At 61.1% G+C, this 27,994-nt stretch overlaps 2 protein-coding genes across 3 annotated transcripts in view; one reads left to right on the top strand and one right to left on the bottom strand.

Annotated features, from left to right (window-relative positions):
* RSPH14 (radial spoke head 14 homolog) overlaps nucleotides 1-27,994 on the top strand; it is a 50,337-nt gene that overhangs the window by 15,079 nt on the left and 7,264 nt on the right. The gene's annotated exons all lie outside the window — the stretch shown is intronic.
* Nucleotides 153-27,629, bottom strand: GNAZ (G protein subunit alpha z). Of its 2 annotated transcripts, none has more exons than XM_075534234.1 (3): nucleotides 27,498-27,629; nucleotides 10,252-11,319; nucleotides 153-1,835 (listed from the first exon to the last, which is right to left on the bottom strand). In XM_075534234.1, the coding sequence occupies exons 2-3, from the start codon at nucleotides 10,984-10,986 to the stop codon at nucleotides 1,491-1,493; spliced, it is 1,080 nt and encodes a 359-aa protein (XP_075390349.1). In that variant the 5' UTR covers nucleotides 10,987-11,319; nucleotides 27,498-27,629; the 3' UTR covers nucleotides 153-1,490. The 2 variants fall into 2 exon arrangements, with proteins under 2 accessions (XP_075390349.1, XP_075390350.1); XM_075534235.1 differs by having other exon boundaries at nucleotides 10,264-11,319.

Genomic DNA, 27,994 nt, shown 5'->3' with positions numbered 1-27,994 from the left:
CTGACAGGCCTCCCCACAGCTCCGTCTCTCCCCTCTGGCCAGGCTGCTTAGCCTTGATGGTGTTGCCCCCACACGGTATCACCCCTATTTGGCATCTCGGGTGCGCTGGTCGGGATGTGGGCATACAGCACACCAGGACGGGCTGGGTTCCATTCACGCGTTTTATTTTTCTGAAATTGACAATCGCGGCGACTTGCACACCACCCTGGTAGCCCCCCTGCCACCTGTGCACCAGGGCCGGGGCTCTGCTCAGCAACTTTGCATGCCCGGGCACTGGACGAAAGGGGTGAGAGGACAGGCTTGGGGACTCACCCCAAGGGGTGCTAACTTACAGGGCCCTTGGTGGGCAGAGTGAGGGCCGGCCCCGAGGCATAAGGCCTCCTTCAGGCAACAAAGCTGACTGTGCCGTCACAGGAGTCCTGGCTGCACCAGGTGCAGGCCTGTGGGCAGGGTGCCCCCCTCAGCCCACCCTCCACGTGACAGAGCCACGGGTCACGGACACTTTAAATACCAAGGCGTTTTCTCACTGTCCATGTGTTCCCTGGCACAGGGCCTTCTTAAATACATCACAGGGATTTTCTTAAATAAAAATGGAGTAGGAACCCACCCGAGCTAGCCTGGAGGCTCCTCGGGGACCTGGGTCTGTTCAGTGTGTCCCCGCGGCCCCAGCGGGCCCCACAGGTCACATCCACCCGGGCGCCAGAGCAGAGGGACAGGGTCATCGGAAGAACAACTTGGACAATCAGCAAGCCAGACACAAAAAGGACCACCAGGAGAAAAAAAAAAAAAGGTTCATAAAATCTACATTTAAAAAAGAATATTCAACTGCATTGGAAATTTGCCTTTGAGTATGTTTTGTTTTGGGGTTGTTTTTTTTTTCGTTTTTTTTTTTTTCCTTTTCTGCGAAACACTGCGAAATTTGGCCCAGAAGAACAGAACAGAACCAAAAAAAAGGGGGGGGGGGAACCTCTGAGAAGAGAAACCAGGTTTCGCTTATAAAACGTCAGACAAGTAGAAGAGCTGGGCCCCTCCCCACCCACCCCCCGTCGGCCTGGGTTGGAAGAATCGGTCCCATTTTTTTGTCGTGTTGGTTTTTGCTGCATATCGTGAAGGTGTGCACAAGGAGCGGAGTGCGGGCTGGGGCCGGCCAAAAACCCTGGCTCTGGAGGCCGTGGGCCCTGAGCGAGGTGGGGTGGTGCACACATGTGTGGGTGTGTGTGTGTGTGTATGTGGCTCGCCAAGAAGGCAAAGGACCCTTGCTCCTGGGCCTCACTCCCGGTCAGCTGCGAGATACCAGTCTGGAATGTAGGCTGGAGCCAGCAGCTTGTCGTCAGTAGTCTGGATGCTGGCCAGCCCAGGATGAGCTGGCCACAGCGGGGAACATCTCCAAAGTGTGCGTGTGTGCGCGTGTGCGTGTCTCCCTAGCCGGCATCCCTCCCGCGGTGGGTCCAGGAGGGTGGCCGGGGCCTGGGTCCGGCAGGCGGCAGCCCTCAGCAGAGCCCGATGTACTTGAGGTTGTTCTGGATGATGACGTCGGTCACGGCGTCGAACACGAACTGGATGTTGCTGGTGTCGGTGGCGCAGGTGAAGTGGGAGTAGATCTCCTTGGTCTCCTTGTTGCGGTTCAGGTCCTCGAACTGCCGCTGGATGTAGACGGCCGCCTCCTCGTAGGTGTTCTGCCCTCGGTACTCGGGGAAGCAGACGGTGAGCGGGATGCGGCGGATCTTCTCCGCCAGCAAGTCCTTCTTGTTGAGGAAGAGGATGAGCGACGTGCTGGTGAACCAGTTGTTGTTGCAGATGGAGTCGAAGAGGCGCAGGCTCTCAGCCATCCGGCTCTGTGGGGAGAGGCCACGTCACTCATGCAGGAGGGACCCACCCGGGCTGATGCCCACATGACACAGAGATCCCTGCCCCATGTCCCGCAGGCTCAGGAGCCCTGGACTGACTGGACACCCCTCCCTGCCCCCAAGCTGTTTGTGCTGGTGGAGGCTGGGGGGGGGGTGGTAGTGGTGGTGAGCTAGTCACCTCTCTCTCGGGCTGCTGCTGAGCCCTGCATCCCTCCCCTCCAAGGCCTGGCCATTGCCGATCACACTCCTGGGGTCCTCAGGCTGTGGTCACACCTGGCAGTGCACAGTCCCCCACCCTCCAGGACTTGACGCCCACCCAGACCAACACCATTTGGCAGCTCAAGTCCCACCAGGAAGGTTCCCGTGGGTGGGTGCAGCCTGGTGGGTTTGTCCCTGTTTTCCTCTTGTCCTGTCCGGGCCCCTCTGTCTGCAGCCACCAGCCTGGGAGGGGTGGCTGCTGTGCCCAGGCACTGCTCACCCACCCCCCCATGGGTGCATCTGCTCCTGCTTACAGGGCTCTCAGCCCAGGTCGGGACCACATGATTCCACTGCCAGAGCAGGGTGGGGGTGGGGGCCGACCGAGTCAGGGCGCCAGTCACACACGGACATCAAGGACAACATGCAGCTTACCAGGCAGCAGTGCCCACTCCCACCCAGAGGGCATGGCCCCAAGTCCATAATTTGGGACCCAGCCTTTCTTTACCCTTGTTCCTTCTCAGGAATCCTACAGGGTTTCCGAAGTCCCCAATTTTCCCGGGAGCAGGCAGTCCCATCTTTCTTCTGAGGAGCAGCCGGTGGATTTGAACTGCTGACCTTGGGGTGGGTTAGCAGCCCAATGCTTCACCCCCTGCAGCAACTCCTAGGGCCTTAAGTTTGCATATGCTTTTTATTCCGAGTGGCAAAGAGACCAGACATCCTCACAACTTGGCCAATAAGCGACATCACCATAAGCGGTGAAGGAACCGGAGCAGACGGCAATTTCGATTTCTTTGACCACGGAGGCGGCAGTCCAGACACCAGTGCCAGGGCCCTGGGCACACCTGCTGCAAAACGTGCCAGGGCAGGCTCACTGGGCAAACAGATCCGCCTTGGAAGAAGTACGGCCAGAGCGCTCCTCAGAGGCACGGATGGCCAGACTTTGTCTCAGGCACTTTGGACGTGTCGTCAGGAAAGACCGGCCCCGGGAGGAGGACTTGGGGCTTGGTTAAAGTGGAGGGGCAGCGACAGAGAGGAAGGCCCTCCACGGGACAGACCGACACCGCGGCTGCGGCCATGGGAGCCAGCATGGGGATGGTCGTGAGGAGGGCGTGGGACCGGGCGGTGTTTCGTTCTCTTGTGCACAGGGTCGCTATGGGTCGGGACTGACCTGTCGGCAACTAACAGCAACAATGTGCTGAAAGTAGCGAAGGTGCCGTCCGGATGTCTAAGGCTCACTTGGCCCAAGCCATGGTCTTTCCACTGGTTCTCACGCGGGGGGAATGACTACAGCAGACCAGCGAGGAACTGGTGCCTTCTGACTTCTGTGTGTGTGAAGCCAGAAGTGCAGTGTTGTGTGTACTGCCACCAGATCAAAAATCATCGCAGACGCAGTCTGAGGGGCCTTCAAAAAGCTCGTGGGGACTCTCTTGTATTTTCCCCACCTCTCTCCTCCTGTAAAAAGCTACCGTCTCGGAATCCCACAGGGGCAGTTTTACCCTCTCCCTATGCGTCAGCATTGACTGGATGGCAGTGAGTTTTTGGCTTGGTTGATCTGTTAAATGCTGCCCCGCCCCCCAATCCCAGGGGGCGGAGCTGCCATGTGCAAAGGCAGGGCAGGGGCTGGCCCGGTATGGCAGGCGGCCTCACACAGGGGCGCTCTGGTGGAGCAGTGAGCGTCCAGGCCATCTGGTTCTGTTCAAGGTGGGGGCTGATCTTCCTGGGGCTGTACATACCATGGGCCAGCCCAGGCTCTGTGTACAGAGGTCTGGTCACCCTCGCTGCTGGCCCCAGCCCGTCCCTGCACACATGGGACGCACCTGGCCACAGCTCCATCATCTTATGCCTCCAACCCAGCCTGTGGCAGCTCCGGTGTTGACGACCCCACAGCAACAGATGGGGATTGGCAGGGGCCGTTCTGAGGTGACCCCAGCCCCGCCCCGTGTCCAGTGTTAACTGTGCTCTCGGGCTGCCATTTCAAACAGCGAAGGCTGTTTGAACAAGATAACAGGCTGTGCCCTGTGCCACCGCGGCCCCCACAGCTGGACCCACTGCGGCTCCAGGGGAGCCACTTCCTGCAGGCGCTGTGGGGCCAGCCCAGGAGGAACGTCCCCCGACTGTACCCACCCTTCTGCTGGTCCCTGGTTCTCCCGGGGGTGTCCTGGCAGAAGCTGGAGAACCTTAAGCACTTTATGTCCTGGGCAGGGGCAGTGGGATCCTCTTCAGGGTGGGGGGTGGGGCGACTTCAGGAGGAGGGGCTTTGTTCCCTGGCAGATTGGGAACCAGCTTTGACCTCAGAGCGTGGGCAAATGCATGCATGTGGCCGCCAAGGTGCCCAGCCAGCCTGTTGCCCTGTCTTTGCCTGTCTCTGGTGCCTGGGAGAGCGGGGATGCACCCAGTTCCTGCTGTCCCCTGTGCCCAGCCCTGGGCTGGGACTTGTGTGGCCTCACAGGCCCTCAACACATGTCATAAGGCGTCGGCTCGGTGGGTGCATGCTGAGTCCACTCCTCCTCTGGGAGGACTGGGGCCACTGTGATGGGATCATGGATGCCCCAGGTGGAGGCCTCACCTGGTGGGCTGTAGGCGCCCCAGACTTGGTCACCTGTGGCGGGGGGGGGGGGGGATGAGAACAGTCCTGGCCCTGATCTGCCCACCTTGTGGGAGAGTTGTGCAGACCTGGCTCTAGACCCACCTCCTCCTCACCCCCCAGGTTGCCCCTGCCAGGGCGGCAGAAACTCACAAGCGGCTGGAAGAGACACAGGCTGGGTGGGACAGTGAGACTCCTTGCTCATACCCCCACAGAGAGCACCCATCTGAAACTCACCCTGGCCTCTGGGTCCTGCCACACCTGCCCACCAGCAAGCCACCAGGGTGCCTCTGGAAGGCCACACGCCCATCCTTCAAGAGCTATTGGCAATGAGAGGCTGCTCCTTGTCCACCCCGACAGGACCTGGCCTCCCTCCTGGACGCTGGGAGACACGCTGCATCCGTGACAGGGGACACTGTGGGGACACTGCCTGTGGGGACACTGGCTCGATGTCCTCCTGTCCTGGAGGTGCTGGCGGGAGTTTCCGAGAGGCAGGGATTTGATAGAGGACAAACAGGTCCATGTCTCACACCTGGCACTGACCCAGACAGGGTCCCCTGTCTGGATGATCTGCATGTCAAAGCCCTGTTCCTCTGAGGAGACCTGGCCAGGCAAGACCGTCCTCTTGTCCTGAGCGCCACCTGCTTTCCTGCTGCCAGGGGACCCTGAGCCAGACCCCAACTGTATCGTCCCACCTGTCACTGCCCCTCTTGAGGCCTTATGGCTTGTGGGACTGGGAGGGAGGCTGTGTGGGACTAGGAGGGGGGTCATGTGGCTGGATGGCTATAGGTCTCTTGAGCTAAGACCTCCCCTGAGCTGTTGGGGTCGCTGCTGGCCAGCAAAGGGTGCAGGACTTGGACCTGGTTTGGCCTCAGGCTGATGCTAAGGGCTGTGTCACCACTCACCGTGTTGCATGTCATTGGGGCCCCCAAGAGCCGAGGGGTTCCCCTTCCTGACAGGCCTTCCATCCCTGCATAAACCCATGGCCGCAGGGAACCCCACCCTGGGGGGACTGCCCGGTGACTACTGCATTCCCGCCCTGTTAGGCAGACTCTGGTGCCTACAGGCCCGCTCCCCTCCTCCACCCCAACACTGTCCTAAGCCTGTCCTTGGTGCTGTCCCAGCCAGTCGTGGGATGGCTCGGGTGAATGTTCCCCCCGCTCCCCCCTCCCAGCAGCAAAGCCTCCAGGGCCCTCACCCCGCCCGCAGTCCGCTCTCCATAACGGGGAGATTGTTCTCTGGGTCTCAGATTACACAAATCCCCTGAAACAATCCTAATCTGTGACTTAGAGCCCGCTGCTGGGCTGTGTACACAAGGGCAGAGGGAATGCGCTTGGGAAAAAGTGGTCCCACCAACCCCGGGCCGCTGTGGGGCTGGGGCACCTGATGGCCACACTTGCAGGGGGCGGGGAAGCACCGTGGTCCAGCGTGACAGGTTACATGTCCACAGGCCCCAGCTCCAGCTCCCGAGGAGCCCTGCTGGCACAGTGGTTACACATGGGGGTTGCTCACCACTAGGTTTGAAACCATGAGAGGAAGGCAGGGCTTTCCACCCCGGAAAAGAATCAGTCTCAGAAACCCACAGTTCTACCCTGCCCCGTAGGGCACCTTGAGTCGGCATCCCCTAAAACCCCACCCTCAGTCTGCCCGCTCACGGCAGGCATCCCTGACACACAGGCTGTCTGTGTGCCCTGGCACTTCCCACGTCCCCTGCATCCTGTGCACCACGCACCCCACCTGACATGTGACCCCCCCGGCACAGACAGCCCCCATGGTGTCCCTGTGTCCCCCAGCTCCACACAGAGCACCCTACAGCCCCCCAAGCTCCTACTCCCGACAAGCCCTCACTCTCCTACCAGCTGAACTTTGGGGCAGAGGGCCTTCCACCTCCTCAGGGTCAGGATCAGCAGCCCCGCTGGCTGTGCGTGGTTGTGGACTCAACAGGGTCCTGCAGGGTCAGGCCTGAGTAGGCTGGCCCGGCAGGGTGGGGCAGCCCACTGGCCCGCCCTCCTGGCCAGCAGAGGTGAACGGATGGTGCGCCCCTGCACACAGCAGTCGTACCGTGAGTGTTGCTTCTCAGACGGAGCCTGCAGGGAAGGGCAGAGCGAGTTCGTGGCTTGCTGCCCTCCAGGGACAAACGTGGGGCCAGGTGGCAGGAGGCGTGGTGGTTCACCACTCAGTGAGCCCAGCCCCTCAGGCCCCTCGGCCAAGGCTCAGGGCTCACAGTGGCGAACTAGCAAATGTCCCGTAACTGATTGGGCACAGGGAGTGCCTGCTTGCGTCCGTGGTGTAATCATGAACTGGAACTACCAACACGTCACCCCAAACAAAACCCTCCTACCCACCCACCCCCCAAAAAACTTACTGCCCTCTCTTCAATGCCAACTGACAGCAAGCAACCCTACAGGACTGGGCAGAACTGCCCCTGTGGGGTTTGGGGTTTTCAAGTCTGCAAAGCCCCCCCACGTCTTTCTCCCACAGACAGGCTGTGGCTTCGAACTGCTGACCTCGTGGTTAGCCCACGATGCCACCAGGGGCCTGTGATGCCATGTCGCACAGCTTGCCAAATTCCCTGAGACCCAGGCCAAGCAGACACCAACGTTGAACAAGCCCGTGACGGTGGGCAAGGATCATCGTGTGTCCGAAACGAACACCAAGCCATGAAGGAACACGGAGGACTGACAAACTGGAGCGAAGGCATCGACCACAGAGCTGAGACAAACCAGCGCGAGAAGAAAGTCAACGAATGCTCCTGAGAAGCAAGGGCGGTAGGACTGGGCCATGCTGACTTCAGAGACCAGTGGCTGGAGAGATGAACCAAGGGGGCAGCAGCTCACAGGCCGGCAACTGTGTGGGTGGCAGGCTGGGACCAGCCACGCTCAGCTCTGTGGGATACCAGGACACCATGCATCGGAGCAGACACAGTGGCACCGAAGCAGCACAACTAGGAGCCACCGCAGGGAGGCGGGTGAGAAACTGCACGGCCATCGGCACAGGCAGAGGAGTCAGTCTGGGCTGCCCCATGCCTGGCGAGTCGAGGAACTGTTGGCTCCTTTCAAGAACCTGTAACTCCATCGGGGCTTTCCCCACGGTGGGCACCTCTCCATCCCCACCACCACCCCGTCCCACTGCACTGTTCCAGACATGGGCTGCGTGCGGCCCCTGGCCTCCAGCACCTGCTACCTAGGATGGGGGGCCCTGGGGCTGGCCTGGGGGCCATGGCAGGGCTGGCTGCAGAGCCTGGCTCCAGGAGGCACTACCTCTGTCCCTGGAGACCTCGAACACATGTTCTGACTGGGATCAGAGGAAGGGCACCAGGTGGAGCCCAGGCCACCCCCCCTGGAGGCCCCCCAAGTGGCCACAGTGGGCCCTGGAAGCAAGCAAGGGGCGGACAGCCCTGGGACACCAGCAGACACCGCTACTGGCGTCTGTGGCATCAAAGCCATGACTGCTGTGTGTGACCATTCTCCCAGCCCTGTAGCTCACGGGTGCCCTGTGTGTTTGGTGTCCAGGTGAGGGCACATTGGAGTGTTAGGGCAGGCCTTCCAATAGTCCCTTTGGATGATCACCCTCTGCCTTGAGGCAGCTGACAGTGCCAGCAAGCTGAGCCCCTCCTCACATCACGCCACCCCAGCGAGGGCTCTGGCAGAGGATCAGTGGATACAGGCACCCCACCTGGGCAGGCCGAGTGGCAGCTCATGGTTCTTTCCCTCAGTCCTCTGGGGGCTCAGAACAACCCTGTCGGGGTGGCCCACATGCCTGTTGAGAGGGCTTGGGGCCCAGCCTCAAGGAGGCCTGACTCAGGTGGCCTGCTGGAACCATCCTGGGACAGACCCCCGGGGAAGCCAAAGGCCAGATGGCATGCAGGGTCACCACTGTCCCTGTCGCTGTCCCTGTGGGCCTTGCAGTCACCCATGGTGGGGACTGTGGGGCCGGGGAAGACCTTCCATGCATCTGTCCCTCACATGGCTCCAAGGCTCGCATCCAGAGCCTGCCCTCCCCCCAGCGCGCCCCCCGTGGCGTGCTCAGAGCTGCAGGCCTGGAGCCTGGTGCTCTCCTTGGCAACGCGCTGACGCAGACGCCGCCGATGCAGACACCGCTGCTGAGTTGGGCTGGGGGAAGCTCCGTCCACAGGCAACCGCCCTTCCCATCCCCAAGCTTTCCCCAGTGGGCATCTAGGCCCAGCCCCCAGCCCCCAGCCCCATCCAGGGCTGCCTCCCTGGGCTGGTGCTTTCCCAGGAGAGGGGTGGGGGGTTGGGAGGACATAGGCACGCAGGGGGCTAGGGGCGGGGCTGGGGCGGCAGGGACTGGGAAGGTGTTGTCTTTTACCCGAGACTTTGCTGGCAAAGCATGAAAGGTCACAACCATCTGGAATCCACGGATTCCCGGCCTCGCTGAGTTTCCCAGAGAATTTCCTTTTCTGGTGAACAGCCGTCTCCTTGGGCCTGCAGAGAGCAGGGTGCTGGGGGGTGCAGCCCCTCCCTCTGATTTGCCCAGAACTGCCAAGCCTAAGGACACCCCTGCCCACATAGGCGCTGGGCCTCACTGTGACCCTGTACCACCCTCCTGCCCGTCCCAGATATCACTTTCACAGAGCCCGGTAGTTGAGGGCCTGCAGGTACCTGGGCATGGCCAATGAGGGCCGGGAGCAGGGTGGCCATGTGGCCACCAGCACCCACTGGATCAGACCACCTCCCTGGGAGGCAGCAGCAGTGGTTGGGCTGTACCCGTCCCTGGGGCTCCAGACTGCCTCCTTGTCGACAGACTCAGGGAGCAAGGGACAGGCCAGGGCCCCAAGGGAACAGGGCCAGCCTGGCCCCTGTGGGAAGAGCCCTGGCAAAGCGCTGCCCAGTACGGTCTTCACAGCGCAGCCACACCCAGACTGCGGGGAAGGATGAGAGCACCCCTGGGACACACAACCAGTCGTGGGGGCGGTATGCAGAGCTAGGAGGGGCCTGCCCTCCCCAACCTGAGCGACCTCTTCTCCAGGGACCCGAGGGGACAATCCAGAGTGACCCCACAGCAAGACTGGCCCAGCCTGGCTCCACACTGCCTGCGGGGGAGGCCGGAGGGGCTGGCCTCCACCACGGCCCCCTGCCCCCGACAGCACTCAGCCTCCTACCTTCCCTCAAGGGGTACCCCTCCCCAGCGCTGAGGCTTAACCCTGGTGAAAATGGGACTCTCACAGGCCCCCAATACCCACCCTGCCCCCTCACCTAGCCCCAGCCGCCAGCCCCAACAGGCCACAGCCAGACGCTCCTGGAATCCTATCAACAGTTCTGACTTCTATCTCTGTCCCAGAAGTTCATGGTCCAGTGCAGACAGTGGGCCAAGGCCAGGTGACCTTCTAGTCCCAGACTAGCTAGGGTTCGTCTCCCCATCCCCACCCCACCCCCTTCCAATCCCTGGTAGAGGCACCAACATCACCTGCGTCACCCCAATGGTCACCCTTCTGACCCAGAATCCCTCTTTTGAGCTCACTCCCACGTAGAGATGCTCTCTCCAACACCCCAGACCCCAAGAACCTGTGTGTACCCTGCAGGTCTAGGCGGGCTGAGGTCAAGGTGATCGCTTGGCGGGGACTGGACTCCCAGTTGGGAGCCTGCTTGGGTACCGGCTTACCGTCTGGCTTACCGTCTGGTTGTCTTCGTAGAGTTTGAGGTCATAGCCACTGAGCTCGACGCAGAAGATGATGGCGGTGACGCCTTCGAAGCAGTGGATCCACTTTTTGCGCTCCGAGCGCTGGCCGCCCACGTCCACCATCTTGAAAGTGAGCTCCTTGAAGGTGAACTTGTTCTCCACGATGCCCGTGGTCATGTCCCGGGAGCGCAGGATGTCCTCCACGGTGGGGATGTAGTCGGGCGCGGCGATGCGCTCCAGGTCGTTCAGGTAGTAGGCGGCGTTGTCCTCCAGGTGGTACTCGCTGGAGCGGCCGTAGCAGGCCTGCGCACCCGGGTCTGCCCACAGCCGCCGCATGACGCCCAGCAGCTCGGGCGTGATCTCGCCCTTGCTCTCGGCCGGGCCGGTCAGCGCGAACAGCTGCACGGCGTCGTAGGCGCGGTCGGGGTTGTGGAAGTCCATGCGCAGGGCGGCCAGGGCGCGGATGATGCGCGTCAGCGAGTCGATGGCGTTGTAGATGATGAGCGGCCGGTACTCCTGGCAGGCGTCCAGGTTGAAGCCGCCGCTGTGGATGATCTTCATCTGCTTCACGATGGTGCTCTTGCCCGAGTTGCTGGTGCCCAACAGCAGCAGCTTGATCTCGCGCCGCTGCCTTTGGCTCTCGGAGCGCAGGTGGCGGTCAATCCGCCGGGACCGCCGGGCCGCCTCCTTTTCCTCCGAGCTTTGCCGGCATCCCATGGTCCCGCAGCGGCGGGATGGCAGGAGGGGCGTTGGGGCAGGGGGGAGTACCACCAGGGGAGAGTGGTACTTTGTGTGTGTGTGTATGTGTGGCAGGGGAGGGTGCTCAATGCCGACGGGGGCGCCCGACCAGGCCGCCCTGCAGCCCCTGCGCCTCGGCTCCAGCGGGCATGGTGGGCCCCGTGGCTGCGGTCATGCCCAGAGCCCCGGGCCGCTGACAGAGGCTGTCCACGCAGGTCCGCTGCTGGGTGCTGCAGGGGTGCTGCTGGGCGAGGCTGGGGGCGCCGGCCCCTGGGGCTGCTCCCGCACCAAGACGAGCATCCGGTCCGCCACCTGCCAAACGCGGAAGGAGACGGTGTGAGAAGGCGCAGGGAAGGATGACCTGCTCAGTGGGGCACATGGCCGTGATCACCCTGGCAGCCGGTGTGTGGGAAGCCAGGTGGGCAGGGGCAGGGGGTGGCCCAAGGCCCCAGCCAGCACAGCCCCTAGAGCACTCAGAGAGAAGGAAACGCAACCCCGGGGCCACCATGGCCCCACACCAGCTGTACCCCATTTTCCTAAGCGTAGCTACCCTTAGGAAGGACCTCTGTCCTCGCCCCTCCCTGCTGTGGAGCAAGCTAGGCAGGGAGACATCTGCGGTGCAGTGGCCTGTGTCCTGTGAGGTAGTGGGCCTGCTTTCCCTGTCCTCAGTGCATCAGCAGGGCCGGGGGCACAAAGCTTTCCACACTCTGTGCACTGCCCAAAGCCCAGAGTTGGGGCGCTGGGAGTGGCTGGAGCCCAAGCATGAGGGTCAGGGCCTGCACAGGTGCACTGTCTGGACAGAGGGGTGGCTGGGGCTGGGCCTGGGGCTGATGGAAACTCAGGGGTTAGCTTGGCATGGTTGCTCCTGCCCTTGCCCAGGCTATCAAGAAGCTGCTGTGCCCACATCTGGGGCCACTTGCTGCCCAGGTATAGCTGCTCTTCCCAGGGACTCTGCAGCTCAGGCTCAACTGGTGGTCCCTGGGGGACCCACACCTCCCACCTTCCTTCCCAGGCTCTGCTGTCCCTGCAGACCCCAACTGCTTGGCTCTAGGCAAGCAGGCAATCCAGAGATAAAGGCGGCCACCTAAGGCCAGTGCCCACTCTCAGCTCCTCGGTGGCATGTCTTACAGCCCAGGGCACCCAATCCCACTGGAGGCACACTTGGCACCTCACTCTGCCTCTCTGCCAGTCCCAAGCCAGGAGACAGCAGCCACCCCCAGAGACCCTATTCCTTGGAAACCCTATCTTGGAGACCTCACCCCATGCCACCCCTCTAAGGCGGCTCCTCTCCACATTCCCTGAGATTCTGTCCCCCATGGCCCCCAGGACCCTAGTGCCCCTGCTTCCCCAGGCTACCCTGTGGCCAGCATCCCTGAGGTCACCCTGAGGTATGGTGTGAGTGCCTACTGCTACCCATGTGCCAGCCTGCAACCAAGGGTGATGGCCTGTCGGCAATGTCCCCCAGTGCCTCCGCCTGGGGCATGGAGCGCAGCCCGAGCCCGGAGACAGGTTGGCAGCCACATGTCCGCTCTGCACGCTGGGCAGCAGCAGTGGGTACAGCTGGCCGTCAGCCCGGACCCGGACGCCCTAGTCCTCAAGTCTCCCTGGTAGACAAACAGGGATAGCAGGGACGGGCAGGAGGTGGGGGCACACTGGCTCCTCCTTTACAGAGCCCACCAGGCAGGAGCCTTGCTCTACAGGGCCCACAGAGGCTCAAGGGACCCTCAGGCGTTAGGCAGTCACCCAGCAGGCAGCCAGGAGCCCTGGGGAGTGCCTTCACTGAGAGCCACAACACTTGGCTGCCACCTTGTCCCACGGGCTCCAAGGACTCTCCCATTCCAGGGGCAACTCTGCAAACAGCTACCCTCTTTGCCACATTGCTCCCAGGTCCAGAGCCCGCTCCCAGGTCCCCAGGATGGCACTGCGGGGCCCGACTGGAATGAATAGCAACAGCATCAATAAAATACAGAGACAAGGGATAGTGGGCCCCAAGCAAATGCGGTGGGCCATGGGGGTGGGGGCTGGACACAGAAGAGGGAGACACAGAGGACAGGAGGACGGAGACGTGAAGGACTGAGAGTCATGCCCCGTGTGTGAGTTGCACCCCTCTGCCCAGGCCCCCGTGGACAAGCAGAAGAGGCAGACGACGTAGAGGGGTCCCCAGGGGGCGGGTGCCGTGGCTAAGGTGCACTGAGAGTCTGTTAAGGACAGGACAGTGTGGAGAGGGGTGGCGGCGACACCTGCCCAGCACGATGGGTGGTGTGACGGTACTGAACTAGCCACAGAAATGGCCGTGATGGCCATTGCTTTTGTATGCTGCTTTGGGCCATGAGAAGAGCCCAGGAGGCAGGTGGGTGGTGCTGACCTGGAGGCTGTGCAGGGGGGCCCAGGAAGCTTTGGCCCCGTGAAAGCCACACATGGGGCGGGGCACCTGGGACGGTACAGTGCTGTGGTCTGCAGCTGTACACACAGCTCCTGTACATGTCTGATCACAGGGCTGTGCACACTGGTCTGTGGACATGTGTGTGTGTCTGTGTAGGTGATGCATGTATACGTACAGGCACATGTGCAGGCAGATCCTCCTATGTTCTGTATGAATGTGCCCATGGGGTTGATACATACCTGTGCAGATGAGTGTGTTTGTCTCTACAGGTCTTTGTACATGCTGTTCCACACTTGTAGATCGATGTATTTGCACGTATGTGTGTGTGTGCAACTGTGCTTGTGCATCTCCACATGCCCACCACATAAGTGCGTATGGCTGCACATGAACAGCTGGGTGCTTCTATGTGTGCAGAGTGTATGATTGTACATGCGCATTGATACTTCTGCAGCAGATGGGTGTGTCTGTGGTTGTACAGGTGCAGCTGTGTGTGCAAGTGCACGTGTGCCAGGTGTGTGAGTGCACACAGTTTGTCTGTAGTATATGTACAGGTGAGTGCAACTGCGTGTGTGCATGAAGTATGTCTGTGGTTGTACGTGTGCAGGTGTGTGTGGTGCGCATGGGCAGATTTGTGTGGAGATGTGCGGTGAGGGGGGCTGGTGGTGGTGACAGGCTGCAGGAGCTGTGGGAGCGGCCTTCTTGCGTCCCATAGTTACTCACTGAACGCGCAGACCAGGCCCTGTCCCGCACTGACTCAGAGGAGGGCCGGGGTCAGACCCACAGGAAACCATGATGGAAGGCTGTAGTGTGGGCGAGGGGCAGGCTGGCAGGCAGGCAGGAGGTGACCACCTCAGGAACTGAAGGACAGAGGCCCTGGTGGGGGTGTGGCTGGAGCCAGAAAGTGAGGGGAAGTGGTGGGGGACAATGCCCCTCTGGGGTCAGGTGCTGGGGAAGCCCTGGCTGGTGGAGAACTGGGTGGGGATCTGGTAGGGACAGGCTGCTCCTCCCTCTGGCCTGTAGACATGGGCTTCTGTGCTGAGGGGGGGCCAGTGTGTGACCCTTGGTTCCTGTGCTCCATAGCCACGCCTCTGCTGGACACTCCTCACAGGAGTGACAGACAGCCAAGGTCACCAGGTGTCTCTGAGCAGGATCCCCTGGGTGGGAAGTGAAAGACAGTGTTTCTTCTACAGGACTGCCCAAGTCCCTATGTCCAGAGAGAAAGGCTCAATTCTGGAGGGGCCCTAAGCCCTGGGGCGTTGGGGGGGAGGGGGCTGCAGACCCACCCCAAAGAAGGGAGAGACCCACACAGTAATCAGACAACGGGGGGCGGGGCTGGCGACGGGCAGCCAAAGGCAGAGAGCTGCGTGCTCCCTGAGGCCCCTGTCCATGCCCACGTGGCAGGAGGCTCCCCTGTCACTCAGAGGTTACAGGACTGGGCTGCGGGCAGTGAGTGACACACCCAGCCCTGCCTGCCCGAGGGGGTGCCCTGGCCTATCTTCCCCCAGGCCCAGGGACCCAGCCTGCCTTCCATGCCCTTGGCAGCAATCTGGTGTGGGGATGGGAGTGAAAGCTGCTCCCCATGGCCCTGTAAACTGTCTCTGGGTCTGAGAGGTTGGGGTGCATGTGCACTTCTGCTGGTGAGCCAACCCAGCCAGGGTCCCGCTCTCGGCCCTCGATATCACGGTGTGCCCACCTTCCCTTTGCTGTGGCCCCACCCTTGGCCTCTGTGAGGCCCCCCCCCTCAGTGTCAGGATCCCCTGCCTGTGTCCTTGAGCTGACTGCCTCCCACTTCTGCATCAGGCACCCCCAACATGGCCCAGCTGACTGCCCTCCCCCATTTCGGAGACCGAGGCTGAGTGTCCACTGGTCCAGTGTGAGCCCAGCAGCCTGGCCAGGCCTGCTCCCTCTGTGTCCTGAGCTGGTGGGCCAGCCAGGGCCTACTCTAACCCATTACTGATCTCACTGCCCACCTCTCACTGCTCCCCTGACCGACGGGGGCTCCCAGATGGCTGGCCTGAGACAGTTCAGGGGTCAGGGGTGCTTCTGTTACACAGGAAGCAGGCTTCCTTGTAGGGGGCAGGGGGTTAGCAGGCAAGGACTTGGCCGCCTCTGACCGCAGGGCTGTATCCACCTTTGGGTGCCTCGCTGCACACAGGCACTGGCGTGTCAAGTATGCCACCATGGGGTGTGTGCTCAGGGCCCCCAGCTGAGCATCTGAGAGAGTAATATCCAGTGCCTGCCTGTCCTCAGACGGACTCTCCCCTCCAATGGGGAGCCTTCCCCCACACTCAGCCGCTCTCTCCCCTGATGCAGGTATGGCCCGGGAGGCCAGGGAAGGGCAGGCTCAGAGAGCCCGGGGGCCACGTGCAGCACGTGACAGAGGGTCAGTGCCTCGCAGGACCCCGGCCCGCTCCTTGGCTTGGGAGGAAATTGGGCTGCTGGCCTCCTTCAGAGGAAGCCTGAGGGGCACTGCCCATGGGAGGCAGGCAGGTGGGCCTGGGCTGGGAGGGGGCGCCGGTTACTTCTGAGGCAGAGGTGGCCTCTGGCCTGAGGAGTGGTGTGGTGTCGGTGCCCACCCTGCATGGCAACCCAGTCATATTTACATCCTTCACTATATGCCCACCGCCCTGCCCCGTTCCATGTCCCCTCCACAGCATCCATGTCCCTGCTCCATGTCCCCTCCACAGCATCCATGTCCCTGTTCCATGTCTTCCCCTCCCCCCAGCGTCCACGTCCCACCCAGAGTCTGTGCCCCCTGACGCATGTCCCCTTGGTGCCCGTGCCCCACAGATGCAGACACCGGGAGCCCAGCCTGAGTGGATGGCCCTCTGCCGGCAGCGGCCGTGTGAGAGTGTGAGGTGACTCCTCGCCCGAGGCCTTGCCGGGCCGGCGTGGGCTCCAGGAAGGGCTGGCCGAGGGAGGCTCTCGATAGCACCGGGGACTTATTTTTGGACTAAAAGCCACATCTTCCCGAGGAGATAAAAGCCTGCTTGTTGCGGTGCCAGTGACAATGGGCACGGAAGGGGGTGGGGTGGACCTCGCTCTGGGGAGGTCTGCCCCACGGCTTCAGGGGGCCCACAGCCTCAAGTCTAGACAAGGCATCACGAGCGCATGCAGGGTGCCACAGGGAGCACCTACCCCCACCCAGATGGGACCGGATGGCTGGGGCTACCCGCTCCTCATACTCCTTCCGCCCCACCAGATCCTCCCCCCACAGGGGGTGTGGCTGGGTGACTCCACTCCCTGCCCCCCCCCACCCCGCGGGTGCTCCTGAAAGCTGCACAGAGCAGATGGATGGACGGATGCAGCCACAGCACAAAATATTTGCTCAGCGCTCAGGGGTTCCTGGAGCATGCCCTGGGCCTGCCCCACCTGGTGGCACCTTCCTAGGGCCAGTGAGGGCGGGGCCACGCCCTGTCAGAGCCCATGATGCCCCGGAATGCTGGCCTGACCCTGTCCGGTGTGCCCGGGGACACTCTCTGCCTGTGCCCACCTCCCCAGCCCCAGGGCCTCCCCAGACACTCCTACCCCAGCCTCCCCACCTGCCCTTCTTACACACCTATTCCAAGCTGCAGGCTAACTCACCCACAAGCCCCCAAATGCAGTGTGGCCAAACCACGCCGTGCTACAGGCACCCTCTCTGCCCAGCCAGCGGCACCAACTCCCTCGCCTCCCACCCCCTCTCACTGCATCGCGAACCCCCCAGGGAAGAACCTTGGAGGCCACACCCTGCCTCTCGGTCCGGATCCTTCCCTGACGCTGGACACTCAGTGGAGGTCTGTGCACCAGGGCCTGCCCACCCCTGGTCCTGGGGAAGGGGTTTCCAGGCCTGGTGGGTCTCTGCAGGGTCCTGGAAGCCCCCTTTCTTCCCTGCTATGGCTCTCTGGTCACAACCTTCCCACGTGCCATAGGAAATCTATTACTCAGCAGTTTCCAGGGGCTGGTTTTCTGAAACTGATAGAAAAACCCACACTTCCTAGAAGCCCATTGATGGGTATGACCCCCATTCCTCAGGAACCCCCCCCCCCAACCCAAAGGTAGCTTGCTGTATTGTGGAGTATGGTACCCAGATTCCCCTAGGCCTCAGGGAACGGAAAACCAAAACCCAACTTGCAGCCATCAAGTCATTAGCGACCCGAAAGGGCAGGCCCTTGTGGTTTTCCGAGACTATAACTCTTTACCGGAGTAGAAAGCCTCTTCTTTCTCCCTCTGGGAAGCTGGTGGTTTAAGAACTGCTGACCTTGCGGTTAGCAGCCCAGCTTGTAATGACTGTGCCACCTGGGCTCCTAATTCTGAAGTAGACAGCCAGGCCTGTTTATCTGGGGTGCCTTTGGGGGGACCTGAAACCTCCAACCCTTCATTTGGCAGTCAGGGGTTAGCCCCTAGTGGCCCCCAGAGCCCCCAGTGACCAGACTAACTACTGACGTGGTAATGGTGGGGCCAACAGGCAGAGTCACTGTCAGCGTCAGGCTTTGTGTGTCATCATTAGTCCTTCATGCCGAGGCCATGAGGGAGGCTGGTGGGCTGCTGGCCTCAAGGTCGCAGGTTCAAACCCACCAGCTGCTTCGTGGGAGCTGGATGAGGCACCATGCTCCCATCAAGGCTGACAGCCTCTGAAACCCTAGGGAGCAGTTCCACTTTGCCCTGTGAGGTCCCTATTATTCAGAATTGACTCAGTGGCAGTGAGTCAGGCATCTGTACCAAGGGGCCCTGGTGGTGTGGTGGGTTAAGCATTTGGCTGCTAACTGCAAGGTTGGCGGTTCAAACCCACCAGCCGCTTGGCCGGAGAGAGAGGAGGTTGTCTGTTCCCATAAAGATTGACAGTCTTGGATATCCTATATCGGGTCACTATGAGCCAGAGTCAACTTGATGACAGTGGGTTTGGGGAGAAGGATGAGGCTTTCTACTCTCACAAAGACTTTGTCTTAGAAACCCACAGGGCCAGTTCTTCCCTGTCCCTGAAGGGCCACTATGAGTCAGAACCAATTGGATGGCAGTGCTGTTTGTTATCTAATCAAAGTGTTTCCACGTCGGCCCGCAAGGTCTCATGCATGCTACTCTGAATGAAGCCGTTTAAGGAATACTCGGTACCGGGGGCTAGCCTTTGGACATGCTGTCAGGAGAGACCAGTCCCCGGAGGAGGACATCATGCTTGGTACAGTAGAGGGGCAGCAGAATTGAGAAGACCCTCCAGGAGATGGATGGGCACCACGGCTGCAACCACGGGCTCAGACAAGAACAGCTGTGAGGAGGGGCCAGGAAAGGGCAGTGCTTTGTTCTCTTGTCACTGTGAATCAGAACCACCTCAACATGCCTAACAACCGCAGCCTTTGTCCGGGAGCCCTGATGGCACACTAGGTTACGCACTGGGCTGCTAACCGGAAGGCCAGCAGCTCGAGACCAGGCTTGGCAGGAGGGCGATGAGGCTGTCTGGTCTGCTAAAGACAGCTGTCCCAGAACCAGTTCTCTTCTGCCTTCTAGGGTCCCTGTGAGGTTGGAGAGAGACCAAGTGGCAGTGGGCTTGGGCTTGGGGTCATCAGCAAGGGCCTCTTGGGGATGTCTGCACACAGGTCACCATGTGCCCTACAGAGGGTCCCTGACCAGGGACGTGCGTGAGTCTGGGAGGAGATGTTTGCCTGGCTGCCCTCCGGGGAGGCTACGCTCTCTGGGTTCCGGGACTTTCTGCTAAAGGGAAGGCAGGAGACAAGCAGGGAGCTGGCCTGGCCTCAGGTGGCAAGGAGGCAACACAACCAGAGCCCCCACCCCACCCCCGTGGAAACAAAGGTGGCCTTGGGGTAGCCAGCAGCCTCTGATCTATTCACTGTCGATCCTGCCCTGACTCTGTATGTGGCAGCCCAGAACCCCTGCTGTCCCTCCCTGGTCAGGGCTCCTCCCTGCGGGCCCTCCTGCCTTGCACACTGCCCCACCCTGAGAAAAATGAAGATGGCCAGAGAGCAGGCTCGGAGGCACCCCTGGGAGGGGTATATCCCAGGCACCTCAGCACCAAGCATTGGGGTGGGGTCTTCAAGAAGATGTATTGACTGAGGGCCGTGTACAGGCTGGGCAGGGACCAGGTGTGAGCTGGGCAGAAGCATGCCTTGGTCTGGTCCCTCATGAGCCCTGGGTATGGCCGCCATCCAAGCTATCCCACCACCTGTGGGAATGGGCAGGGCACTCTGGGGACTTGGGAACCATGGCCCTGGGTCAGGGAGTCGTTGGCAGACATTGGGCAATAGACCAAACTGCAGCATCACACCCCCAACCCATCCCCTTATAAGCCTGGTCCTTGCCAGCCCCTCCCCCACCCCCAAACCCAGTCTTCCAAGACATTTCCAAAGACCTGGGGCTGCCCTGTCCTCTGCTGGGGACCGGCACTGGTCACACCATCCCCAGACCCAGCCTTCTCCTGCCCCATGGCAGGCCACAGGTGCAGCTCTCGTGACCTCCAGAGTGAGGAAGGCCCAGGGACTTGGTGATGTGGGGGGCAGTGCGCCTGCACCCACCCCGCTTGGGGCCAGGCCGGCTGGGGATATGCACAGGCAGGCATGGAGCGGTCACAGGAAATCGAAGCTTGGCGCTGGCCCAGCATTTCAGGGAAATGAATAGATTTGGGCCGAGGACAAAGAGAGTTTGATTAATCAGAAATTGGATAATGGAGACAACATTCTAATTATTTTCGTCTCAGCATTCCACCGAGAACTGTTTGCACAGCACACCAGAGGTGACAGAGTGGTTGAGGACTGGCTGAAGGACCACAGGGCTACAGGCCCTGGCAGGGATGGCGGGTGGGGCCCCAAGCTGGTCAGACACATTGGGGCAGCAGGGCCAAGCAGGCTGGACAGGGAGGTGGGTCCCTCCACTCTACCCTCTCTCACATTTCCACCGCCATCCCGGCTCTGGATGCAAGTCCCTCCCGTGGAACCAGGCGGGGCTGCAGGTGTCCAAGGAGGGTAGAAGGCTGCCCCACGCCAAGTCTGGCAGGGCCATGGGGCACGTTGTGGGTACAGAATGCCATGCCCATGAGTCTCCCCCTCTGCTGTGGGTTCATTCATTCATTTGTCAAATGTACAGGCTGAGACTGTCAGCCTAGCCGGAGGTACGCCGGTGGGGGGGGGGGCAGCACTGACCAGTGTACCTCCCATGGGGCAGTGCTTCAGAGGGGCAGGCCGGTGTCACCAATGAGGATGTGGCAAGAGTTCCAGGCCAGGGTGAAGGCAGGACGTGGGGAGTGGCCCGTGGCTGGCAAACATCCAAATCCTGACCCTTCCCACTACAGATGGCACTAATCAATAGTGGCATGCTTTCCTCAGGCTCTTCTCATAGCCTGCTTCAAGCAGCCCCCACCAGGGGCGGTCCCCACACACTCTGGACCATCCCGGTTGATGCCGGGCAGTCCAGCAGGCTCTGGCGCAGAGTGAGGACTCCTACACCCAACAGAGAGAAACAGCGCCCGGTCCTGCGCCGTCCTCGCCGCAGTCTCTGTTATGCCTGAGTCCATCGGTGCAGCCCCTGTGCACTCCGTCTTGTCGAGGGCCTTCCTCTCCTTCACTGCCCTCCACTTTACCAAGCAGGATGCCCTTCTCCAGGGACTGGTCTCTCCTGATATGTCCAAAGTACATGAGACCAAGTCTTTCTATTCGTGCTTCTAAAGAGCATCCTGGCTGTAGTTCCTCCAATGAAAGGGTGAGGAAACAGAGCCCAGAGAGAGTATGACTCGCTGGGGTCACCTTTAGAGGTCAAGGCTGAGGGCTCTGTCCTTGGGCCCCCAAAGCACTGACCTTAGGGGGCAGCTAGTTGAGCAGAAACAAGCAAAACCAACCATTTGAATACTGTCCAGTCAGCCAACCAAATACTGTCCAGCCAACCAACTGACCAACCAAATACGGTCCAGCCAACCAACCGACCAACCAACCAAATACTGTCCAGACAACCGAATGACCAACCAAATACTGTCCAGCCAGCCAGCCAACCAACTAACCTGTCAACCAAATATTCTCCAGCCAACCAACCAAATACTGTCCAACCAACCAACCAACCAACCAACCAACCAACCAACCAACCAAAGAAATACTGTCCAGCCAGCCAATCAATCAACCAAATACTGTCCAGCCAACCAACCAAATACTGTCTAACCAACCAACCAGCCAACCAAATACTGTCCAGCCAGCCAACTAGTCAACCAACCAGTCAACCAAACTGCTGCCAATTAATCAATCAACCAAATACTGTCCAGCCTACCAACCGACCAACCAACCAAATACTGTCCAGCCAGCCAGCCAGCCAACTAATCTGTCAACCAAATACTCTCCAACCAACTAAACAACCAGTCAACCAAATACTGTCCAGCCAGCCAACTAATCAACCAACCAGCCAATTAATCAATCAACCAACCAAATACTGACCACTGTGCTTCCATGTGTCTCAAAGGAGAACTGTACTCTCAGGGTTTTCAATGGCTGACTTTTGGCAGCAGACCACCAGGCCTTTCTTCCGAGGTACCTCTGGATAGACTTAAATTTCCAACCTTCTGGGGAGCAGCCAAGCTGCACCACCCTGGGACTACTCCAATGGTGGCGTTGTTAGGTGCTACCTGGTTTCTAACTCATAACGTCCCCACGTGCAACCGAATGAAACAGCCTGGTCCTGCACCATCCTCACAAGTGATATGCTGACCCCATCCTTGCAGCCTGTGTCAATCCATCTTATTCAGGGTCTTGTTATCGCTGCCCCTCAACTTTACCAAGCACCTGTGTTCCCAGGACTGGTGTCTCATGGCAACACATCCAGAGCACATGAGATCGTCTGGCCATCATCACTTCTCAGGAGCATGCTAGCTGTACTTCCTCTGAGATAGATCTGCTGGTTCTGCCTCCCCACGATATTGTGCATATTTCCCACCAGCACCACAATTCAAAGGCATTGGTCCTTCTGTCTTCCTTACTCACTGTCCAACGTCCACATGCATATGAGGTGACTAAAAATACCACAGCTTGGATCAGGTGGCTGGAAACCCCAAAGCTCACTGCCATCCAGTGGATTCTGACTCAGAGAGAGTAGAACTCCCCCAGGCGGGTTCCGAAGCTGTCACTATTTCTAGGAGCAGACAGCCTCATCTTGATCCCTCAGAGGAGCAGGTGGGTTTGAACTGCTGACCTTGTGATTTACAGCCTAACCCACTGCTCCTGCTGGAGGACTAAGGTGAGGAATAAAGTGCTCAAAGAGGGAGCTTCCAGGAGACCAACGGCCCCAAGGAAGCAGGCAACAGAGCATCCCTGAGAAGAGAGCCTTCCACAGCTCTTTCCTGAGGCCCTGCTGCTTGCGACAGGAGGGAGCTGCTCTGGGCCGGCTCCACAGACCTGGAAGCAGCCATGGATGGCAGAAGACAAGGGCACACAGTTGGCAGGAGGAGATACAGCAGTTAGTACCCCGGGGAAAAACAAGAAGCAGAAGGAGAGGGGAGGGGAAGGGGGGCTGCTGAGTGCTGCAGATGGAGGCCCCTCCCCAAAACGCAAACCCACTGCTATGGTACGGTGCTGACTCATAGCAAACCGATCTGACCGAGTAGAACTGCCGCGGTGGGTTTCTGAGACTTTTAAATCACTCCAGGAGCAGACCCAAACCCAAACCAAACCCACTGCCATCCAGTCCACGCCGACTCATTGTGGCCCTGTAGGACAGGGTAGAACTGCCCCGTGGGTCTCTGAGACAGTCACTTTTTACCTGATTTGCTGGCCTCCTTTTTCTCTGGTGCAGTGGCTGGTGGTTCCCCGCAGCTGATCTGATGGATCGCAACCACACCACTATGCCACTAGGGCTGGCCCACAGGAGCACTCCGCCTCAGTGCTCCCTCGGAGCCTCTGGTGAGCTCGTGGTGGGCAGCTCAGTGGGTAGCCCGCTGCTCCACCAGGGCCCCAGAGGCCTGGAACTGGAAGTATCATCTATCTCTGTTCCGGAGGCTGCTCTGGACCCTCAAGGGATGTAGTCCAGGCGTGAAAGAACACAGTGATCACCCCCCTCCCTCCTTCAGGAGGCCTGGGCGCCCAGGGCGGCCCTTCCCACGCTGCACAGCCAGAGAGGAAGGGGCTGGCTGAGAAGAACGAGGAGGGCTTCTTGTGGCCATCCCCCTCCCCACATCACTGCCAGGCTGGCTTCCAGCATGCCTGGGGCACCTCCTGGTTCAGCCAAGAGGGCCCGGGGAGGGAGCCACACAGAGGGAAGTCGCCCTCCCCACCAACACTCATATCTGGTTTCTCGAATGTTCTGTCTAGTCACTCTCTGCTCAATGGCCCGACTTCCTCCACCTCCTACTTCCCGGGCCAGGGTTCCCAGTCTGTCCCTGCCACCCCGCACCCCCCCCCATAAAAGAAAGAACCCCCCTGACTATGCAGCAGGCCTGGCCCTGCAGGCCCAGGATGGGGCACGTGGCACGGTGCTCTCCATGGCCTCGTTCCTCACACTCTCCGGATGATTCTCCAGAGACAGCGAGTTAGACCGGAACGTAGAAATGGCCCACTCAGGACTCAGCGATGCGCAAATGTGAACTCGAAGAAGCAGGTGATAGCGGCTTTTGGGCCTCGGGCTGGGGCAGGCGGCTGAATGGGTCCGAGGGACACCCCACCACAGGCAGACCCGGCTCAGGTTTGGATTCCCCAGGCTGAGATTTGGGGTGAGGTGTGTCCACCCGGGAAAGATCTGTGTTAGGTTGGTGGCTGGGGGTTCCCCTCAGGGATGGACTGCCACCTGGCCAGTGCCTGGTTCCAACGGCAGTGGCTGTCTTGAAAGTCTTCACCATTGGTACGAGCATTTAGGCAGACCCACCGCCGCCGAGTCGATGGTGACACACAGCGACCTCGCAGGATGGAACAGAACTGCTCCCCAGGGCTCCGGAGCCTCATTCTCTACAGGAGCAGACAGCCTCATCCTTCCTCCCCTGGAGAGGCTGGTAGTTTTAAACCCCTGACCTTGCAGTTAGCCACCAGCAGGGCTCCTTCAATATTCCAGAAAGGGCTTACAGAGCACACACCCAGAGGGCCTCGCTGATCTACCCACGCTTGTCCGACACCGACCACCTCGGATTTGGACACTGTCCCCTGCCCCCTTGGGCCCCTCTGAGCCCAGCTTCACTTGCCCCTGACAGCAACGCAGGCTGCCCACCTGCCAACACCCCCAGCCTCACCTGAAGTCTCACTGCCACCTTTAGTCCCCCTCCTTAGTCTCCCCACCTCCTAGGATCTCACACCAGACTTCTTTCCCTCTTGTGACTTGCCCCAGGCCCCTACTTCTCATGGCCCCTGCCACCAACCCTTCATCCTCACCCCAGTTGGCCAGTCCCTGGGGCCAGAGCGGTCTTACCTTGTAGGCTGTCCAACAGATCACACCTCTTTGAGCCCCAGTAATCCAAGCTCACAAGCCCGAGCCATGACCCCACTAGGCGCCCCCCACCAACCAGCTCCCGCAGCTTATGGGCCTTTGCATCTACCTCCCTGCCCCCCACCGCTCTTCCAGCCACCATTTCTGCTAGGTACACAGAGGGGGTCCTGGGCGCCCCCTCGCTTTCTCTCAGCCTGTCCTCTCCTGATGGGGGCACAAACTGAGGTGGGTGGCACAGTGCTGGCCCTGCTCCTGTGTGGGTCAACTCTGCTGAGGGGGCCATGCGAGGCTCTGCACCAAGGACCCACTGTGTCACTGGGGGTACCTTCTGACCAAGCAGCATCCCTGCCACATGAACATATTGGGGGGGCTGCAGGGAGACAGTGACTGCCCTCTGTGCAGACTGGGAGGAGGCTGAGCAGAGAAGGGGGGCACTCTGGGAGACCCCTCCCGTGGACATCTCAGTGGGGCTAGGTGAGTGGGAGACCCCTTCTGTGTGCATGGACTGCAAAGGGGCGGAGCAAGTGCCAAGACTCCCCCTCCTGTGGGTGTGGCCTGGGGGGGCTAGTCGAGTGGGGTGGCAGATCCCTTCTGTGGGCATGGCCTGGAAGAGGTTGGGCACAAGAAAAAACCCTCCCGTCTTTGTGGACTAGAAGGGGGCAGGGCAAGTACAGAGACTCACCCTCTGTTCCCAGTCCCATATGAAACCTTTCCTGTGGCATGGACTGGGAGAGCTAAGCACTGGGCCATCCCTCATGTAGGTGTGGACCGACAGGGAACTGGCTGAGAGCCCTCCTTTTTCACTGTGGACCCAAAAGGGACTGTGGTGTGTTTATGTGTGTGTGTGTGTGTGTGCGCGCGCGCACTCTGTTCTTATCAATGGAACTAGCCCAGCTCGCTCAGCAAGGTGGACAGTGTCTGGTCCCAGGCTTGGTAAAGTTAGACTAGCACTCCCCTGGGCCTCACTACTCTGTGGGTACCAGCGACTGGGCCCTCCATGCCTACACCCACTGCTCACCTTTGAGCCTCTTCCAGCCATGCACAGCATTTGCAGGCCCCAGCTGGGGCTCTGTCTCCCAGTCTCCTTCCTGGGGGCTGCAAGTTCTGTACTTTGTCCCTCCCCCCACTTCAAGTTCCACTCACGGGGACTCTTGGTCAGTGCCGGGGCCAGCTGTCCCATCACCATGTGACACTCTCTCCAAGGGGTGGTCCTCACCCGGCTCACTCACTAAACAGAAGCTTCTGGAAGGGCCCTAGCCAGCCCAGGAGGCAGGAGGATGGGATAGAGGGGCAGTAAATCCAAACTCCTGCATCCCAACCCAGGCAGGGCCAAGCAGGGCAGGCCGGACAAGGCAGAAGTCATAGCCAGCAGTGGAGCGTCCTGACACTGGGCACAGATCACACGCCCCATGAGGGCAGGCAGGCAGGGGAATCGCTGCGGCAGCTCAGGCTCAGGCCTGACTAGTGCCTCTGCGGGCAGGCGGTGGGGGCAGGGCTGCAGGGATGAGTCAGACAGCCCCTCAAAGGGAGCCCTCCAGCAAGCAGCTGAGGGTAGCGGGCGGCTTTGATCCTCAACCCCCACCCCCCTCCTGCTTCAGTGGAACCCACCGGGAGGGGTCAGGGGCGGGGGTCTTCTCAGGAAACACCCTTGGCCTTCATGGTGACTGCTCTCCAATGTTCACGCCCCAGAGACACAGCCACCAGCTGCAAGTGACCACCATAAAGGATCAGGCACCTGGAGACACAGCTCTGGCAGGCGTGGAAGCCCTGGCCTGGCCCGCCCCGTCTGCTGTCACAGCTGCCAGATGTTTCCGGTCCTTCTGCAGACCAGGAGGCTGAGGTGTCCACTGGTGGAGCCAGAAGGAGGCTCCCAGCGTCCCTTCTTTCCCGCCATACCTCGGGTTTTGGCAAGCCTGTCCACTCCTTCTAGACCCCCACGCCTTTCCCAGGCATCCCCCTCTGCCTGCAACACCCACCCCCAGCCAGACCATGCCCTTCAAGTTCTAGCTCAAATGTCACCTTGCCCATAGGCCTGCCTGACCCTCAGCTGGGGCCACCTCCCCAGGTCCCTCGTCTGGCCAGTTGGCCCCCTGGGGCTGTGCGGTGTCTCCATAGGCGTGGTGAGTCAGTCGTGGGGGGAAAGGGCTGTCCACTCCTCCCCTTGCCCATCTAGTGCCTAGCCCTGGGAGCAAGGGCTCAGCCAATGCTCGTTTGAGCGAATTGGGCCAGCAGCCGGCTCCAGAAAGCGCCCAGGGTGGCGGGTGGAGCAACACTGAGGCAGGGTTGCGGTGGTCAGTGGTCAGGCGGACCTCAGTACCAGGTGGGACCACCCCCACACACACACCCAGACGTGGACCCCCAGGGAACCCTGCACTGGCACCGCCCTCCCATCAGCGCTGGCTGGCCTAGCGGGTTCCTGCTGCCAACCCCCCCAGAAGGCTCGGCACCGCCCTAACGGCAGGGCCCCTGAGAACCCCCCCCTCCGCAGGACACAGCGCCCCCCACCGCACCCCACCCCCGCCGCCTTTTAAGGGAAAAGACAGCGAGCAGGGACAGATGGCCGATGCTCAGCTCCGGGAAGCAGTGGGCTGCGGAGCTGTGCCCGCGCACCGCGCCCATGTCCCGGGGACCCCCAGCCGCCTACCCCGGACGACGTCAGCGCACCTGCCCGACCCGCCGCCCCCAGGCTCACCCCGCGCACAATAGGGGGCTGGGGGCCCGGGGGCCACGCACTCACCTCCGAGCCGGCACCTAGCCTGCCGAGCTGCTCCGAGCGGCGGCGGCGGCGGCGAGCCCGCGCCCTGGTTCCGCACGACGCGGGCGGCGGCGCCGCGCGGGGACGTGACCGGACCGCGGGCGGCGCTCACGCACGGCCAGCCGCTCCCCCGCCCGCCCCGCGCCGCCAGAGGGGGCGGAGCCGCGAGCGCAGCGCGTTGCCAGGCCAACCGCGGGCGGGGTGCGGCGCGCCCGCCGGGCACCACGCGCCGGGCGCCGCCGCCCGCCACGCGCGCTGGCTGGCCGCTGACTGGGCGCGGGAGGCTGACGGGCGTGGGCACGGCCCAATGGCGCCGTGGGGCGGCTGCCGCGCACACGCAGCCAGCTCTCTGGCGCGCGCCCCCAGCAGAGCCGCCTGCGGGCAAAGGTCCAGCCCTACGCAACCTCGGGTGGCCCACTGACCCCCGCCCTCCGAGCTTGCCGTGGACGTGGGGCTGGTGGCACCTGCCTGCCTGCACT

This window comes from Tenrec ecaudatus, chromosome 16, assembly GCF_050624435.1.
Source record: "Tenrec ecaudatus isolate mTenEca1 chromosome 16, mTenEca1.hap1, whole genome shotgun sequence".
NCBI classification, from domain to species: domain Eukaryota; kingdom Metazoa; phylum Chordata; class Mammalia; order Afrosoricida; family Tenrecidae; genus Tenrec; species Tenrec ecaudatus.
Note: the sequence above shows the minus strand (reverse complement) of the source record. Positions and strands in the feature narration are given on the sequence as shown.

What these genes read in the sequence shown, in the direction of transcription:
- GNAZ (XM_075534234.1), bottom strand. Translation starts at nt 10,986, where the DNA reads ATGGGATGCCGGCAAAGCTCGGAGGAAAAGGAGGCGGCCCGGCGGTCC. An exon ending in ACCAGACGGTAAGCCAGACG is followed by an intron (nt 1,836 to 10,251) that starts GTAAGCCGGTAC and finishes CTCTCCCCACAG; the next exon opens with AGCCGGATGGCTGAGAGCCT.